Below are 18399 nucleotides of genomic sequence, written 5' to 3'. Positions count from 1 at the left end.
TGAAGAGCTGAGGGAAAGCACCCAAGCCCTGAGTTCAAGCCCTATGGCTGACCAAAAAAAAAAAAAAAGCTACACGGAAGACTGAGACTGGAAGGAAAAAGATGCCGAAGTAGTTAAGTCTTAAAGATTCTGTTTCTATAGAAGCTGGATAAGGTAGGGAGCACCTGTGAATCCCAGTGACAAATGGAAACCTATAAGTAGGAAGCTCAGACATGCATGCATGGAAAACAAAACCATATCATAAAAAAAATTAGTGAAAAACAGTTGAGGAGGCATGGCTCATCCATTATCATCAAAGCCATCAGTTCAAATCCCAGGACCACAAAAACAAAATCCTTTGTGTGCATGTGCGTGTGTGTGTGTGTGTGTGTGTGTGTGTATGTGTGTGCTTGCATGCGTGCATGTGTGTATGTCAGTACTGGAGCTTAAACTAAGTTCTCTCCCTGAGCTTTTTTTGCTCAAGGGTGGGCTCTATCACTTTAGCCACACCTCCACCTCTAGCCTTTTGCTGGTTAACAGGACTTTGCTACCTGGGCTGGTTTTGAACCTTGATCCACAAATCTCAACCTCCTTAGTACCTAGGATTATAAACTTGAACTACCAGAGCCTGGCTAATAGCTCTTGATTTGTGACTCCTACCAGCCTATGTATGTTGGGCAGCAGAAGAAAAGCTTTTGAAAATAGCACACTATTCTCCTTCTGAAGAGAAAATAAAAAGTGTTGCAGTCCCTGTAAGTACATGAGCTTGAATATCAATTTGGAAATATGTTGCAACTCTGTGAATATTTAGAAACATGTACTCAAAGAAATAAATAATCTGCATCTGAAAGACTCAAGAGTATAGGACAATACACCTGATATGTTCTAAGGTGGCTTTGTAATATTCCTTTGACTTCTATCTAACCTTGGTATACTTCTATCTATGCATCTTGCTAATTCATAGTCCATCCACCCACATTTGTATATATGCCAATTACTCAGCATATCTTATATAACAAACAGTTCCAGCATAAGTAACAGAGAGCAACAGCAAAGGCCTATATAAATATTACTAAAAATCTGGTGCAGAAAACCTTACACAAGTGAACAATAAAGTACTATCATAAACAATAACTGCTATCATAAAGGTATATACAAATTATTAAGGGAGTTAAGGAAAGAATGATCTAAGGTCATCACAACAAGTTTAAGTTACAGTGCCAGTGGCTTATGCCACTGAGAGCTAATTCTAGCTCTCAGGACATTGAGATCTAAGGATCATGGTTGAAAGCCAGCCTGGGCAGGAAAGTCTGTGAGAATCCTATTTCTAATTGAACACCAAAAGGCCAGAAGTGGAACTGTGGCTCACATGGTAGAGTATTAAACCTGACCACAAGAGCTCAGGGACAGTGCTCAGGCCCTGAGTACAAGTCCCAGGATCAGTGTGCTCACACACATGAACACACATACACATACACACACACACACACACACACACACACATACAAGAGTATTTATAGGATATATTTTTCTTCATTTAACATTTGAACTTCTTTTATGATACTAAAAGATAAAAAAAATGTAAGCTAGAATAGTTTATATACCTAAAATATTTAGGTATATTTGGGATAAAACAAAAACAAGCAGCATCTTGATCTTTCATCTCGGACATTTCTGTAACATATAGACTTCATAATGTACTTGCACACACAGGGTCTTCTTTACTGTCCCAATATATCCTTCAGGTAGGTATGAGCTATTATATAATGACATATGTAACTTCAAGATCCAATAATAAATTGTCCAAATCAGAATTTAACTCACCTGTGTTCTCTCTAAATTTTATTTTTATCTCAGCTAAAATAGAACACCATAAAAAAAATAGGTGGCACAGCAGTGTAAAATTTTTACTGTTAGTAAAATATGCGTCAAACACTGTATCTAGTTATTTGACAAAACTTCTGCTAAACTGCTTATTCAATTACCAACTTAAATGGATTATTTTATAGTGCTGAATCTCAATACAAATTAACTGCTAGAAAATAGAAAAAAAAGGAAAAATATAGACATTTATAAGGAAATGAATGAAACATGATATAACAAGACCATATAAATAAGTATATAAATTGTTCTGGGATGCACATTAGTGACTTTTTCTATCATACTTACATCTCTGTGCCCACTGCTAGCAGAATCATGCAGTGGAGTATCATCATCTAACCCTTGTGTGTTAACATCTGCTCCAGCTGCTATAAGTATCTTAGCAACATCATAATATCCAACATTGCAAGCTTCATGGAGTGGTGTCCAACCTAAAGTTTAAAGAATTAATTCAGTATATCAGTAATGGGCACTCATTCAAGACACATGCTATCCATGTACATACCAACTGTGATATATCAAGTCTAAATCATATGTGGTACAAAAAAAGCCATGGCAAAAAAGCTATGATAATAGATGCCCACAGACTTCATACACTAGTTGTATAAAGGATTTTTAGGTGAGCCACTTGCCATTATTTCAAAAAAAATTAAAATTAATATTCCTTAATATACACATTTCTATTTAATTGACATCCTCCTATATATACATATAAACATGTTTCAATGGAGATATTCACTATAGCAGTGCTTATAAAGGTATGCCATAAAATATCCAGTTATTCAAAATGAAGTAAACTGACAGAAATATTTGCCTTTCATTTTAACTGAGTTGCAGAACCATATTATTATAGATGGATTATATGTGCATATATACACACACATGTATATATATGTAATATTGTTGATGCTCATACATGATAAAAATAAAAATAAACTGAAAGGTTAACTTCCAAGCTGTTAGGAATAGTTCAGTGAAAAAGAAAAATTCTGAGGGCAAGGGGTAAATAGTGAAGTATGTCAAATTTAAGAGGTGTTTCTATGAAAACCCTCCCCCCACCCCACACACACACATTTCCCTGGCAGGCATTTTGTAACACTTGAGCCAGGACTCCAGCCTGTTGCTATTCAGGAGGCTGGGATCTCAAGATGTTATCCTAAGATAACAAAGCCAGCTTGGGCATGAAAGTCTATGAGACTCTTATCTCTAGTTAACCAACAAAAAGCTCAAGGACAGCAAGCACTCAGGCCCTGAGCTCTAGCCACAGGACTGGTACACGAATTCATACACATGCACACGTGCATATACATACACACACAGAAAGCATTAACTACTTTAAACATTATATATTTAAATTTACCTAGAATATAAACTAATTAGAGAAGACAATATTTCCACTGAAACAATAAGATGCAGTCTGTTGTGGTGGCCCCGCCTGTAAATAAGAGTAAATACTTGGAAGATAGAAACTGAAGGATCACATTTTGAGGGTAGCCAATGACAAAAACTTTGTGAGATTCCAACAGAATCAATGCTTAGGTATGGTAGTGTATACCTGCCATCCTAAGTGACAGAGAATGTATTATATTTGGCTGTGATATTGCACAATTGTCATTTCAATGATTAATGGAAGTATAAACAGGAGGACTATAGTCTAGGTTAGCCTGAGCACAAAGCAAGAGCTAAAATATAATGCAATAAGGGGTTGGTCAAATGGTTCAAGTGGTAGTGCAGCATCTGCCTATCATTCATGAAGACCTGAGTTCACTCAGAGAAGGCAAAAGAAAAAACCATGGAGTATATTAAAGACCTAATTACTGACATGGAAATGTAGCAAAGATCAGAGTTATACATACATACTCCACAATTTTTGAATAAAACGTATTTTTAAAATTTTTTATTGGAAGTGGAACTGTAGCTCAAGCAGTAGAGCACTTGCCTTGAGCTGAAGAGCTCAGGGACAGCACCCAGGTCCAGAGTTCAAGCCCCATGACTGACAAAAAACAAAAAACAAGATTTTTATTTCAGGAATAGGTAAAAGAAGTGTAGATTGAACTATAACAAGGATCTGTTTCCATTTTACTTCCTGAACACTGCATTCAAATGACCAGTCTCACCTGCAAAATCTTTCACATTCACATTTGCTCCTAAACTTATTAATTCTTTGACTTGTTTCACATCTCCTCGAATAGCTGCCATGTGTAAAGGAGTTTCACCACGCTCATTTCTCTTATTAACTTTATCTTTCTGTCGAGATGAATTAGGAGTTTTCTTTTGGGTTGGTGTTGTCTGTGATGGATGATTTGGTGTGGAATCTGAAAGAAAAAAGAAAATGAAAGACTCCAACATGTTGGTATTTTAAGAACTTAAAAATCCTTAATACAATTTCTTTAGAATACCATTAAATACTTTCTCGTGCTAACAACTCAAAACTTAACTTTGATGTTATACTAGTAACTTCATATAAATATATAGATTAGCAAACATCAAAAGCCAATTTAAGAAAATGTTTTATTTTGTCAGTTCATAAAGTTGTTTTAGGGCTGGGAAGGTGGCTCAGTGGTAGAGTGCTTGCCTTGCATGCATGAGGACCTGGGTTCGATTCCTCAGCACGACATAAGCAGAAAAAGCCGGAAGTGGTACTGTGACTCAAGTGGTAGAGTGCTAGCCTTGAGCTGAAGAGCTGAGGGACAGCGCCCAGGCCCAGAGTTCAGGCCCCACTACTGACAAAAAAAAAGTTGTTTTAACATAATAAAATATCAAATCTGTACTATAAAAGTATGCTTAATAAATCATTTAATGAATTAAATTTTCATTGAGTATCTTCCTGGTCATGTTATACTATTCTTCTAAGACCTAGATGAAAGTACACTGAAATAGAGTTAATTAATACTTTATAACTTAAACAAAACACTAGAATTTCCATTCTGATTCTAAGCGCAAATGATAGTGTTAGATGATTTTAAAATAAAAACTTAACTTGAAGATATGTAAGAAATAAGGGTAACAGGTAAACAACCAATAAAAATTATACTACGATTCCATCTTTTGATTTTTTTTTTTAGTTTCAGTATCAAGAACTAGAGAATAGGAAGTCCTAAGGAAGATGGCGGAGGAGAAGCTGGGGGCTAAATATGATCTCGCATAGAAATCAGTTTTAGTGTTCCAGTGAAAAGTCCAAGGCTGGAGAGTCACACTAAGTTTGCCATCATAGTACAGAGAGTTTGGCCAGAGGAAAAATTCAGGCAGCATGATTAAGGAGACAGATTCGAGCACCTGCTGGTGTTTGCTGCCATATCAACAGAGAGAGCCTGGGACAAAGGCACCAGAGACAGTGAGCAAGCATTTTCTATTCACCACCAGCAAGAACTGACAAGAAGCAGAAATCTTCATCCTGCTGACCACAGACAGTTACAGCCCATGGATGGCCCGGAAACCAAGGGAAAGGAATGAATACCCCACAAGACATCCTCAATCCTTCTCAAGAAGCAGCAGTGGGAAGGTAGCCCCTCCCCCACCACCAAAGAACTCCATCTTTGATACCAACAAAGACCAGGCCATGAGCAGCTAGCAGTTATGAGCAGCTAGCCCATAATTCAGACCTTGGAAGAAGACAACAGGCGTCATTCAACAGGTCAAAGAATCCTGACCTGCAGGGCTCAGCTCCACTCAGGGGAAAGTTGCCCTTCCCAGGAAGAGGAATGCTCCACCCATGGAGGAGTGACTTTCTTCACTGGGTAAACAGAGACAGAGACTGCCCCACCCCACTGTAGCACAAAATGCAGACCTAGATGAAGGAGGGTAAAAGAAAAACAATTGAAACTCAGTACACATAAATCCAGAGAATGGTTCCAGGCTGGGCTGTCTGAGTGTCTTGGGAGCTAGCTCCTCAGGGAAAAGCTACTGACTGATGACAAGCCTCCACCCTACCCACAACTTAGCCCCATTACAGTCACTCCAAGCTAGAGGAAACAGCCATCTCCCTCTTGGTGTTATTCAAAGCAGATCACCCTCCCACTGCACTAGTCTGGGAAGAGGGTCAAAAAGTCCCTAGTAGGGCAGAGATCCTTTCTGCCTGCTCAAACTGACTTATGAAACCAATCAAACCACAAGCAAACCAAAGAATCTACCAAGGGACTGGTTATGGACACAGGGGAGACACAATTATCGGCCTGTACCCTTCTTGCCCTCCCCCTCCCCCCAAATCAAGGAACTCCTTTTTCTATTTTTTTAAAAAATTAATTGTTTTCTATTTTTTTCATCATTCTTATTTTAGGAGTTTTTTTTTAATTCTCTTTTTACTCTTGTCCCTTTTGGTCCTTTTTGTTTTTTTACTTTACTTAAATGCTGTTCTTTTCATCCCTAGATACATACCCGTCTCCGATTATTAGACCTTATCCTTCATTGTGTGAATACTTAATTCACATATCTACTACTCAGTTCCCAAACTCTAAGCCTTCAGTCCTTTAACTATAGTATTATTTCTTTATACTTACATAATTTTTTAAGTGTTTCATTTTTACATTTTTTTTATTTTTCATTTTTCTTTACCTCTCCTCCTTTCCTTCTATCCTTTTCCTCTCTCTGAATTTAGGTCTTGGTTATATTCCCTCTCTCCCTTTCCCTCCCAACATTCCTATAATCTTATTTTCTCCTCAAAATTCTCCCTAAACTCATTAATTTCTGGTCTGCTGACTCCTTCTTTGATTTTCTTAGTCCATTGATCCTAGTTCCTTATTGTTGAACTACACTGTATCTGTTGAACTAGATTATACATGTACACATTTTGAATGTGTCAAACAATCTGTGCAAATACAGAGCTCTGGTTGATGCTTGCCTTAAATAGTGTCCTAGTGAGAATTGGTTTTGCTTTCATACTCAAACGGGCAGAAAAACCTGGAGGAAAAAAAAGGCAAGTCCAGGTATCTCAACTCCCCCTCATGATAATCAGATAACACAGCAGTTAATGAATGATCCAGAGGAGAGTTCCCAAACTGCTCTACAAACACTACTGGTAAACACGCTGAATGAAAAGATTGAAAGCCTGCAAAGGACCCTGTCAGCATGATAGAGAAATGCGTGAGTGTGATGAGGCTAACCAAAGATTAATACAGGAATTTCATGAGTATGAGGAGGCTAATGAAAGATTAATAGAGGAATTATGTGAGTGGGATGAGAATGAACAAAGATTAATATAGGCATTCATGGATCTCTGGGATTGAACACAGCCTAGACATTATAGGGAAAGAAGTATTCAAGACAAATCCAAGAAATACGATAGATCTATCCAACATTTTAGAAGACACCATCAGAAGGCCTACATTAAGCCTAATGGGTATAGAGGAGGGCCTAGAAACAGAAGTGAAAGGTCTAGGATTTATTTAACAGGATCCTAGCAGAGAATATCCCAAACATGCAAAAAGATAGACCCATTCAGATACTAGAAGCCTCTAGAAACCCAAATAGACAAGACAGAACATTGTCACATTGTAATCTGCACAGGATCAATTGAGACCAAGGAAAGGATTCTTAAAACTGAAAGGGAAACCAATCAGAGTAACTTCAGATTTCTCAGCAGAGACAATGAAAGCAAGAAGAGCCTGCAATGATGTATACCACATCCCAAAGACAAACAACTATCAACCAATAATACAGTACCCAGCTAAACTCTCCTTCATAATGGAAGGTCAAATAAAAACTTTCCACAGCAAACAAAAATTGCAAGAATATAGTTCCACCAAACCAGCCCCACAAAAGATACTTAACGATGTCTTACACATAGAAAACCAACAAGACCACAATGAAGGCCAAGAAACAGCCCAATACAGAGACTCCAAGTATCATAGGAAAAATGCAGTTGGCATAGCCCCCAAGGAGGTGGATAACATGACAGGAACTACCAACCACATCTCAGTCCTAACTCTCAATATTAAGGGACTTAACTCTCCAATTAAGTGACACAGATTGTCTACTTGGATCTAAAAGCAAGAGCCTTCTATCTGCTTCCTTCAAAAGACACACTTTGCCCACAAAAGCATATTCTGAAAGTAAAAGGCTGGAATAAAATCTACCAAGCAGGACTGGGAAGGTGGCTCAGTGGTAGAGCGCTTGCCGTGCATGCAAGAGGCCCTGGGTTCGATTCCTCAGCACCACATAAGCAAAAAGAAAAAAGCTGGAAGTGGTGCTGTGGCTCAAGTGGTAGAGTACTAGCCTTGAGCTGAAGAGCCTAGGGACAGTGCCCAGGCCCAGAGTTCAGGCCCCACAACCAGACCCAAAAAACAAAACAAAACAAAATCTACCAAGCAAACAGCTCTCATAAACAGGTGGGAGTTACAATACTAATATCAGATAAAATAGACTTCAAATTAAAATTAGCAAGAAGAGATAAAGAAGGTCATTACATACTAATTAAGGGATCTCTATTTCAGGAGGATATTACAATTCTAAATATCTATTCACAAAATTAGGGAGCACCCAAATTTATTCAAGAAATACTACTTTCCCTAAAATCTCACATAGATCCAAAGACATTAATTGTTGGAGACTTTAACAAACCACTATCCCTGCTGGCTATATCAGCCTGGCAAAAACACAACAGAGAAACCTCGTATTTAAAAAACAACTGCATAGATCAACTGGACTTAACAGACAGCTATCAAATATTTTACCCAGCAGCATCAGAATACACATTCTTTTCAGCAGCACACAGAACATTCTCCAAAACAGACCACATTTTAGGTCACAAAGCAAATTTGTCCAATTTCAGAAACATTGAAATTATGCCCCACATTCTCTCAGACCATAAGGTAATAAAATTAGAATTCAACACCAAAAGCCACTAAAGAAAATCCTGTAAAATATGGAGGCTGAAAAATACTGCTGAACCACCAGTGGGTCATTTAAGAGATTAAAAAGTAAATTCAAATGTTCAAGATATTTAACAAGAATGAAAATTACCAGCTCCTCTGGGACAGAGCAAAGACAGTACTCAGAGGCAAGTTTATAGCTGAGTTCCTATTTGAACAAATAGGAAAGATCTGAAACCAACAATTTAAGGAGGCACCAGAAGCTCCTTGAAAAAGAGCAACAAGCTAAACCCCAATCCAGTAAATGGAAAGAAATGATTAAAATTAAATCAGAATTAAAGTAATTAAGAGTCAAAAAAACATAGAAAGAATGAACAAAACAAAGAGCTGGTTCTTCAGAAAGATTAACAAAATTGACACAATCTTACAAATCTTACCAGAAAAAGAAGACAATACATCCAAATTCAGAGATGAGAATGGAAACACCACCACAAAAACAACCAAGATGCAGAACATTAAAAGGGAATAGTTATCAAACCTTTATGCTAATAAATTTGATAATCTGGAAAAAATGGATGAATTTCTAGCAAATATTGACATCTCCAAACTAAACTAAGATGATTTAAACCAACTTAACAGACCCATATCAAGCATAGAAATAGAAATAGCAATAAGAGACCTCCCACCCAAGAAATGCCCAGGACCAGATGGATTTACAGCTGAATTCTACAAGGCCTTCAAAACAGAACTCACATCAATACTCCTCCAACTCTTCAATCAAATTGAAAGGGAAAGTTCACTACCAAATTTATTCTATGAAGCCATCATAAACCTCATCCCAAAACCAGGCAGGGACTCATCAAAGAAAGAGAATTATAGATCCATTCCTTTGATGAACATCAACACAAAACTTCTCAACAAAATTTTGGCCAATCAACTTCAACAACTCATTTAAAAAAAATCATACATCATGATTAATCAGGATTCATCTCAGGGATGCAAAGCTGGTTCAATATATACAAATCAATCAATATAATTCATCATATCAACAAAAGCAAGGATAAGAACAACATGATTATCTCAATAGATGCAGAAAAAGCATTTGAAAAAAATCCAACACCCCTTTTATGATGAAAGCTCTGGAGAAACTAGGAATCCATGGGACATTCCTTAATGTAATAAAGGCTGCATATGACAAACCTACAGCCAGAACTATTCTCAATAGAGAAAAGCTAAAGCCATTTCCTCTAAATCAGGAACAAGACAGTGATGTCCACTCTCTCCACTTCTCTTCAATTTAGTATTAGAATGCCTAGCTAGAGCAGTAAGACAAGATGCAAACATAACGGGGATGCAAATAAGGAAAGATGAAATTAAACTCTCCCTCTTCAGATGACATTGTCTTGTATTTAAAGCACCCCATGGACTCCACACCCAAATTATGTGAGCTGATCTGAAACTTTGGCAAAGTAGCAGAGTATAAAATTAACCCACAAATATCAGTGGCTTTTCAGTATGCCAACAATAAGAAAAGTGCAGCTGGAATCAGGAAAGCAACTCCTTTTGTAATAGCCTCACAAAAAATAAAATACCTAGGAGTTAACTAAAGAAGTGAAGGACCTCTATGATGAAAACTATAAAAACCAGAAAAAGGAAATTAAAGCAGAACTAAGCAAGTGGAAAAACCTCCCATACTCATGGATTGGGAGGATTAACATCATGAAAATGGCAATACTGCCAAAGGCTATCTACAAATTCAATGCGATACCTATCAATATTCCAACCTCATTCTTCAATGAAATAGAAGAAGCAACCTAAAATTTCATATGGAACAACAAAAGACCCTGAATAGCAAAAACAATTCTTAGCAGAAAGAAAAGTGCTGGAGGTATATCAATAGAAATTTCAAACTCTAGTACAAAGACATAGTAATTAAAACAGCTTGGAACTGGCACAAGGACAGATCTGAGGACCAATGGAATAGGATTGAAAACCCAGAAATGAACCCACAGACCTAGAGTCACCTAATCTTTGATAAGGGAGCTTAAAAAAAAAAAAAGGAAGAAAGACAGGCTCTTCAGTAAATGGTGCTGGCAAAGTTGGTTAAACACCTGTAGAAAACTAAAGGTAGATTCTTATATATCACCCTGCACCAGAATCAACTCCAAATGGATCAAAGACCTTGAAGTCAAGGCAGACACCCTGAAAACATTACAGGAAGAAATAGGAGAAGCTCTAGGGCTTCTTGGCACAGACTGAAATTTTCTTAATAGAGACCTAAAATCAACAAATCAAAGAAAGGTTGGACAAATGGGATTGCATGAAATTGCAGCGCTTCTGCATGGCAAAGGATATAGCTAGCAAGATCAATAGAAAGCCCATGGATTGGGAGAAGAGCTTCACTAGCCATACAACGGACGAGGTCTCATATCTAAAATATACTTAGAACCCAAAAAATTAAATCCCCCACAACAACTCCTCAAAGATACAATCGCCCAATTAATAATGGGCTAAAGACGTAAAGAGAGACTTCTCTGAAGAGGACATAAGAATGGACAATAGACACATGAAGAAATGCTCAAATCAAAACAACATTGAGATTCCACCTCACCCAAGTTAGAACAACAGATGCTAGATGCTGGAGGGGATGTGGCCAAAAGGGAACCCTACTGCATTGTTGCTGGAAGTGTAAACTTGTTCAACCACTTTGAAAAGCACTATAGAGGTTCCTCAAAAGACGACACATAGACCTCCCCTATGTCCCAGCAATTCCACCTTTAGGCATTTACCCAAATGATCACAAACAAGGCTATACTAAAGCTACCAGCACAACTATGTTCATTGCAGCATTATTCACCATAGCTAAGATATGGGACCAACCCAGATGCCCCTCAGTAGATGAATGGAACAAGAAAATGTGGCATATATACACAATGGAATTTTATGCCTCCATCACAAAGAATGATACTGACATATTTGTTAGGAAATGGAAAGACTTAGAAAAAATTATATTAAGTGAAGTGAGCCCCCCCCAAAGAAACAGGTCCCATTGGTTTCCCCTATTTGCAATAACTAGTATATGTCTAGGACAAACAGAAAAGGCCAAAAACTATGTACATATGACCATATAAGATGATGCTAAGTGAAATGAACCCCAAGATAGGGACACAAAAGGTTTTATATTTGTTGCTGTTGCTTTTATTGTACTTATAATGTACCATGTGATTTTTTTGTTTTGTTTTCTTCTTCCCCCATGGTATAACCCCTGTTCTTACTGTATTTGATTCTAGTACAATGCATCTTGTGTATACATTTTTCTAATTTGGGGAGGGGAAGAGAAATAACAAAATGCTGAAATAAGGATACAGGTAGACTCATTGTACCAATGAGATGCTATTTAAAAACAAACTTTCCAGCTTCAGGAGGGAGGAAGTGGTGGGAGAAGTTAGGGAGGTGAGGAAGTAAGGGATGGTAGGAGAAAAACAAAGGAGGTGGTAACAATGCTCCATAGGAAATGTACTCATCACCTGTAACCCCTTAGGTATAGTATCTTTACAATAAAAATATATATTAAAAAATGAATTATAAAGTGAAATTTAGATAATATCCAAAAGTTCCCTCCCTGATATCAGAACTACTAGTGGGAAAATGTAAGGCTTTAAAACAACATTATTTAATTCTGATAATCTGTATTTTAAAAAGCAATTACTCTAGAATTCTCTAGAAAATAATTTCTCAACACAGATACACAGTGTTTCATGCCTTAACATTTCCACTAAATATTTCCACTAAAATTTCCTACTCAGGAGACAAAGATTCTGAGGGTCACGGTTTGAGGCCAGGTAAAGCAAAACATTTGGAGGATTCCATCTCAACCAATAAAAAGCTGTGTGTAAAATATACATTTGAAGACCAATGAAATAGCTAGAAGATTCAGAAATAAGCCCATAAATTTAAGAGTTATTTGACAAAGAAGCCAAAAAATATATGTTGGAAAAAAGATTGCATCTTTTAACAAAATTGGGAAAATTGCAAATTTAACATCCATATGTGGAAGACTCAAAATAGATCCATTTTCACCCCTCACCACCCAAAATGGATCAAAGACCTCAATGTAAGACCTGAAACTACTGCAGAAAGGAGTATGAGAACTTATTGGTATAGGCAGGAACTTTTTGAATAAACTTCCAGGCACTCTGCAAATTGAAGAGAGAAAGGACAAATAGTATTGCAACAAATTACAAATTTTCTGCACAGGGTGGGACACTGTTACTAAACTAAAAAGGCAACCTACTGAGTGGAAGAAGATCTTTAACATCTATACACCTGACAAAGGCCTAATACACAAAACATACAAGAAACTAAACTACCAAGAATCAATAATCCAATTAATAAATGGACAAAGAAGCTAAACAGAGACATCTTCAGAAGAAAAATCTCCCACTAACCACCAAAAAGCCAGAAGTGGAGTCGCAGTTCAAGTGCTAGAGCAATAGCTTTGAGCAAAAATTTTAGGGACTGTGCACAGGGGTTCAAGCCCTAGGATCAGCACAAAACAAACAAAAACCAGCCAACCAACCAAACAAAAATTTTAAAAAACAAATAAACATTGATCTCCCATCTCACACCAGTAAGAATGGCCATAATCAAAATTATGAATAACAACAAAAGCTGTCAGGGATGTAAAGAAAAGCAAAACCTATTACACTGCTGATGGTAATATACACTAGTATAACTTCTATGGAAGGCAGTTTGGTGATTCCTCAAAAATGAAACAACAGAACTATCCTATTACCCAGAGATACCATTCTTGGCCATATATCAAGAACATCAGAAGTCAGGATATAGTGAAGACACTTATACTGTTCACCATAGCTAAGTTACGGAAAGAGCCCAGAAGTCCTACAATGGATGAAGGAATCAAGAAAATGTGATATATATGCACAATGGAATTTTATTCATGCATAGGAAAAATAATATGTCATTTGCAGGAAATCAGACAGACTTGGAAAAAAATGTTAAGTGAAATATGGCAGGCTCAGAGAGAGAAACTGTACATGTTTTCTCTCATATAAGCATACATAACCAAGTTCTATAAATATATACAAAAACAAACTAAAGGATGATGTATACTCAGGGGAGGATCTCTTTGGTATAACTCCTCTGGAAAACTGTTTAACAAATGAATACCAGAAATCTGAAACATTTGTCAACAGTGTGGGAGCAGGAGAGAAAACTAAAGGGAAGGAGGGCAGATGAATGGAGAGAGGAAAGGCAAGTAAATCATCATTATATACACATGTAAAAATGGCATTATATAACGTGAGGGTATGGATGCTATTGGGAAAGATGGAAGAAAATGATGGAAGGATTAATGTTAATAAAGATGTATTGTATTCATAGAATCTGACTTGTTGAGCTGAAACCCCTTTGTACATGTCCTGTCATCCCAGCTATGTGGAAAGTATAAATAGGAGGACTATAGTATAGGCACGTTTGAGCAAAAAATGAAGTCCTATTTTAAAAAATTAAAGCCAAAAGGACTAAAGGAGCAAAGCAAGCTGTTGAAGGCTTGCCTAGCAAGCTTGGGGCCCCCAAATTCAAACTTCAGTTAATGCTGAAGGGGGAAAAAAAAAGAGGAAGAAAATCTACCATCATTACTCTTGCAACCTGACATACTAAAGCTATAAGTCATCATCAACCTTTCTTCAATGGAAAAAACTTAAAAGTTTACTTTTCGGATTTTCAAGTATACTTTCTAAGTAAGAGAATTTTAAGTATTTATATAAAGTGTTATCAAGTAAGAACGTCATCTACTTTACTGTATCTCAACAGTGGATTCTTGTACACAGTAGAATTCAAGAAACATTTGCTGAACTAATTTTATTATAATCTTCACAGTCAAATATTTTACAAAAATAAGTCTTTTGACCTCCATAAAAACTATAGGACCCATCAAAAGGAAAAGAAGTGATCAACCCTAAATACCTAGTATATGTGTATAATAGCTAAAGAACTTGATATTTCAAAAGCTTTCCACCTCTAGTTTTGTATATATTAATAATAGGAAAAAACCTAACTAGAATTATTCTTAAGTATAAAGCACTAACTTCTGAACAACTGGGTAGTATGATTGTGTGGAAAGTAAAAGAAATGCTAAATTCTCTAACAAAAGTTATATATAATTGTTTATGCCTAAAAAATAAAATCCCTGGAAGTACTGATAGGAAACTCAACAGTGACTGCCTATGACTAGAGATGAAAAAGGACTATACTTTTTGTCTTACTATATTCTTTTTTTTTCTTTCTTTTTTTTTTATTGTGAAAATACTGTACAGAGGGGTTACAATTACATGGGCAAGATAGTGAGTACATTTCTTATCAAGCATTGTAGCCTCCTCCTTTGTTTACCCTTCCCATCCCTTCCCATCCTCCCTCCCCCCCTATCCTCCCCCTCCCCCCAAGTTGTAAAGTTCGTTTTTGACATGACAACTTGTACTTCTCATTGTTGCAACAGGTCCACCTGTATCCTTATTTAAACGACTTGTTTTTCCCCTTCCCCTCCATAAATTATACCGACCTCAAATATAGTGAAAGCAGGTGTTATACTGTGGGGGAGGGATATACAAAGCAACAAAGAAATAATTTTATAATTGTGTTACAAAAAAACACATTTAAAATACATATCTTAGGGTTCATTTTCCTAACATCACTTTATCTGACCTTTTCTGCTTGACTCATACATTTACTAGATATTACAAATAAGGGAAATCATGGGACCTATGTTTCTTTGGGCTTGGCTTACTTTACTTAATATAATTTTTTCCAAGTCTTTCCATTTCCTAACAAATGGGGTAATGTCATTCTTTCTGATGGAGGCATAGAATTCCATTGTTTATATATACCACATTTTCTTGATCCATTCATCTACTGAGGGGCATCTGGGTTGCTTCCAGATCTTAGCTATGGTAAATAATGCTGCAATAAACATAGTTGTGCTGGTAGCTTTAGTGTGGTCTTGTTTGTAAACATTTGGGTAAATGCCAACTATATTCTTTATGATAAGTAATAATACTGTGACAAAAGTTCATGGGATTAAAAAAATCAGTTTTAAAAAATAAAAGTCTATTAAATCTGATTCAAAGTAAAGCAAAGCTGAAGTCTTTCCCATGTAAATAATAGAAAAAGCAAGAATAACTAAAACACACTGTATTTTTTAAAGGGCAGCAGCTGGATGTTGATGTTGGTGGCTCATGCCTGTAATTCTATTTACTTGGGAAGCTGATATCTGAGGACTGAGGTTCAAAATCAACTGGGCAGACAATTTTAAAAGCCTCCTATCTCCAATTAATCAGCAAAAAGCCAGAAGTGGGGTGGGGATCAAGTAGTAGAGTGCAGGGCCTGATGAAAATTAGAGCTGGTCCTAAAATCTTTTTTTTTTTTTTTGGTCCCGTTGTGGGGCCTGAACTCTGGGCCTGAGCACTGTCCCTCAGCTCTTCAGCTCAAGGCTAGCACCCTACCACTTGAGCCACAGCGCCACTTCCGGCTTTTTTCTTTTTGCTTATGTGGTGCTGAGTAATCGAACCCAGGGCCTCAGGCATGCAAGGCAAGTGCTCTACCACTGAGCCAACTTTCCAGCCCCCTAAAATCTTTTTAATAGTTAAAGTTGCTAGATAACCCCATGTTTTGGTGGGAAATAGATACTTAAAAATCATAAGAATTTAACCAGGTTGTCTGAATTTATATTTTTAAACAGTCCATACAGGAAAAACTTTATTTTCCAATTCATTTCAACAGTATTATATGAAAAAATGCTTAAAATTCAGTGCTAAATATTAGTTTTTCTCTATTCAAAATGATTTATTTCCTTCCAGTCATAAAGAAGCAAAGTGCCTCAAGTGCCTCAGAGTAGATGGAGTGCCAAGATAATACAAGTAAGGTAAAGTAAATGGGGTGTTAAGTCAAATAGAATCCTAGCAACAGCTTTATAGAAACTGTGTGCCTCACTACACCTGGTTAGAAAATACAAGGGAAAAAGCAATTTTCTTAAGCTGATAAAACCATTTCTAAATTACTCATTTTACTTAATACTTTTTTTACTCAATGCCTACCTCATATCCATTTTCTAAAATAGTAGAGGATATAGAAAATGGTCTCACAAATTTTAAAAAAATTATTCAAAAAAAATAAAAATTTAAGACATTAGCCTGAGGAAAATTAAGAGTACATATTAAGTGAAAATAATTTTGGATAGGAATTACCTGGGCTGTTGTCTCTTGCTGTCATCTGCATAAGAAGTGCCATCTGCTTTCGCTCAGAGAGTGGATAGCCAAAAAGTATGCTAACTGGTGTGGATTTCTTATTTCCAGCTTCCTTTTTTGTTTTCTTCTTTTCTGGACCTTCTTTCTCTGAAATTATTAATAAATGTGTAAGAACTTGAAACAAATACAAGTAATAAACATTAAGACTTTCTTGACAGATGCTACACATGTGTGTGATATATGTAAGTCAAGACAAACAAAATATTTTTTCTTCTGAAAGCTTTGGAAAATATACTGTTAGGTTGCTTGTGTTTGCAGTGTTGGGTCTTACATGTACTCAGCAAGCCTCTACCACCTAACCCATGCTCCTAACTTCTTGCCTTGGCTGGCTTTGAACTCACAATCTTACTTACCTCCATCTTGTAATTTTACTTCCACCTCATAATTGGCTGGGATTACAAGTGTGCCTCACCATGCCTGGCTCGAAGATATTCTTAATTTGATTTCTGAGGCACTTGAAAATTTATTACTAAGCAAATTTTGCATTTTATTAATTTGTTCTATTTAAATTGACTATTTCAAAATTCCTTAAAACAGTCATCCTTTGCAATCTGCAAGGGTTCTTCTATTTGCTCATTCTAGGAACTCTGTGGATAGTAAAATCTGAAGATTTTTAAGTCCCTTATATAAAATGGGGCAATATTTGTACATACTTATGCGAATTCTCCCATTAATTTTAAATCATCTCTGGATGTTTAAAAAACCCAAATAAACTGTAAATAGTTCGTAAACTATGTTACTTTTTTGTTTATGTTTAGTGAATAATTACAAAGAAATATCTGTACATGTTTAATAAACATGCATTTTTTTCTGAATAGTTCCAATGTATGGAAATAAGAAAGCCAACTTTGAATTACTCTTTCATTTACTATAACTTTACTTATATTACTACTAAACCTATACAAATGTTCCTTCAAATTTCTTTCTAAATTCTAGCCAGCCACGGCTTGTACAATCTTCTAAGAAGACTTAAGACAAGTCTCACCACATAGCTAATCAAAAAGAAAACACATCAAATCATTTTATTCAAGTTTTCTGGCAGTTGAACAGGGAATGATATTAATGAAAGCTGAAAGCAAGCAAATTAAGGATTTTGTGTGGCTGTATGTTAACAGAGATCTTAAAAAGCTCCAAAAGCCAGGCACCAATGGCTCACGCCTGTAATCCTAGCTACTCAGGAGGCTGAGGTCTGAGGATCACGGTTCAAAGCCATCATCTCCAATAAACCACTCAAAGACTCATCTCCAATAAACCACTAGAAAGCCAGAAGTGGTGCTGTGGTTCAAGCAGTAGAGCACTCACCTTAAGCTGAAGGGCACAGGGAAAATGCCCAGGCCCAGAGTTCAAGCCCCATGACTGACCAAAAAATGTTTGCAAGTCCATGACAAGGATCAGAGTTAGTTTTTTTTTTT

At 36.6% G+C, this 18399-nt stretch overlaps 1 protein-coding gene across 4 annotated transcripts in view; it reads right to left on the bottom strand.

Moving 5' to 3' along the window:
* Positions 1-18399, bottom strand: part of Ankrd12 (ankyrin repeat domain 12) — a 134803-nt gene that overhangs the window by 67978 nt on the left and 48426 nt on the right. For all 4 annotated transcript variants that reach the window (XM_013036391.1, XM_013036390.1, XM_013036394.1 and 1 more), the window contains 3 exons: positions 16928-17074; positions 3978-4175; positions 2149-2291 (listed from right to left, as the gene is read on the bottom strand). In XM_013036391.1, the coding sequence (XP_012891845.1) occupies positions 2149-2291; positions 3978-4175; positions 16928-17074 (488 nt within the window). The remainder of the gene's footprint in view (positions 1-2148; positions 2292-3977; positions 4176-16927; positions 17075-18399) is intronic.

This window comes from Dipodomys ordii, unplaced genomic scaffold (assembly GCF_000151885.1).
Source record: "Dipodomys ordii isolate 6190 unplaced genomic scaffold, Dord_2.0 Scaffold283, whole genome shotgun sequence".
NCBI lineage: Eukaryota > Metazoa > Chordata > Mammalia > Rodentia > Heteromyidae > Dipodomys > Dipodomys ordii.
Note: the sequence above shows the minus strand (reverse complement) of the source record. Positions and strands in the feature narration are given on the sequence as shown.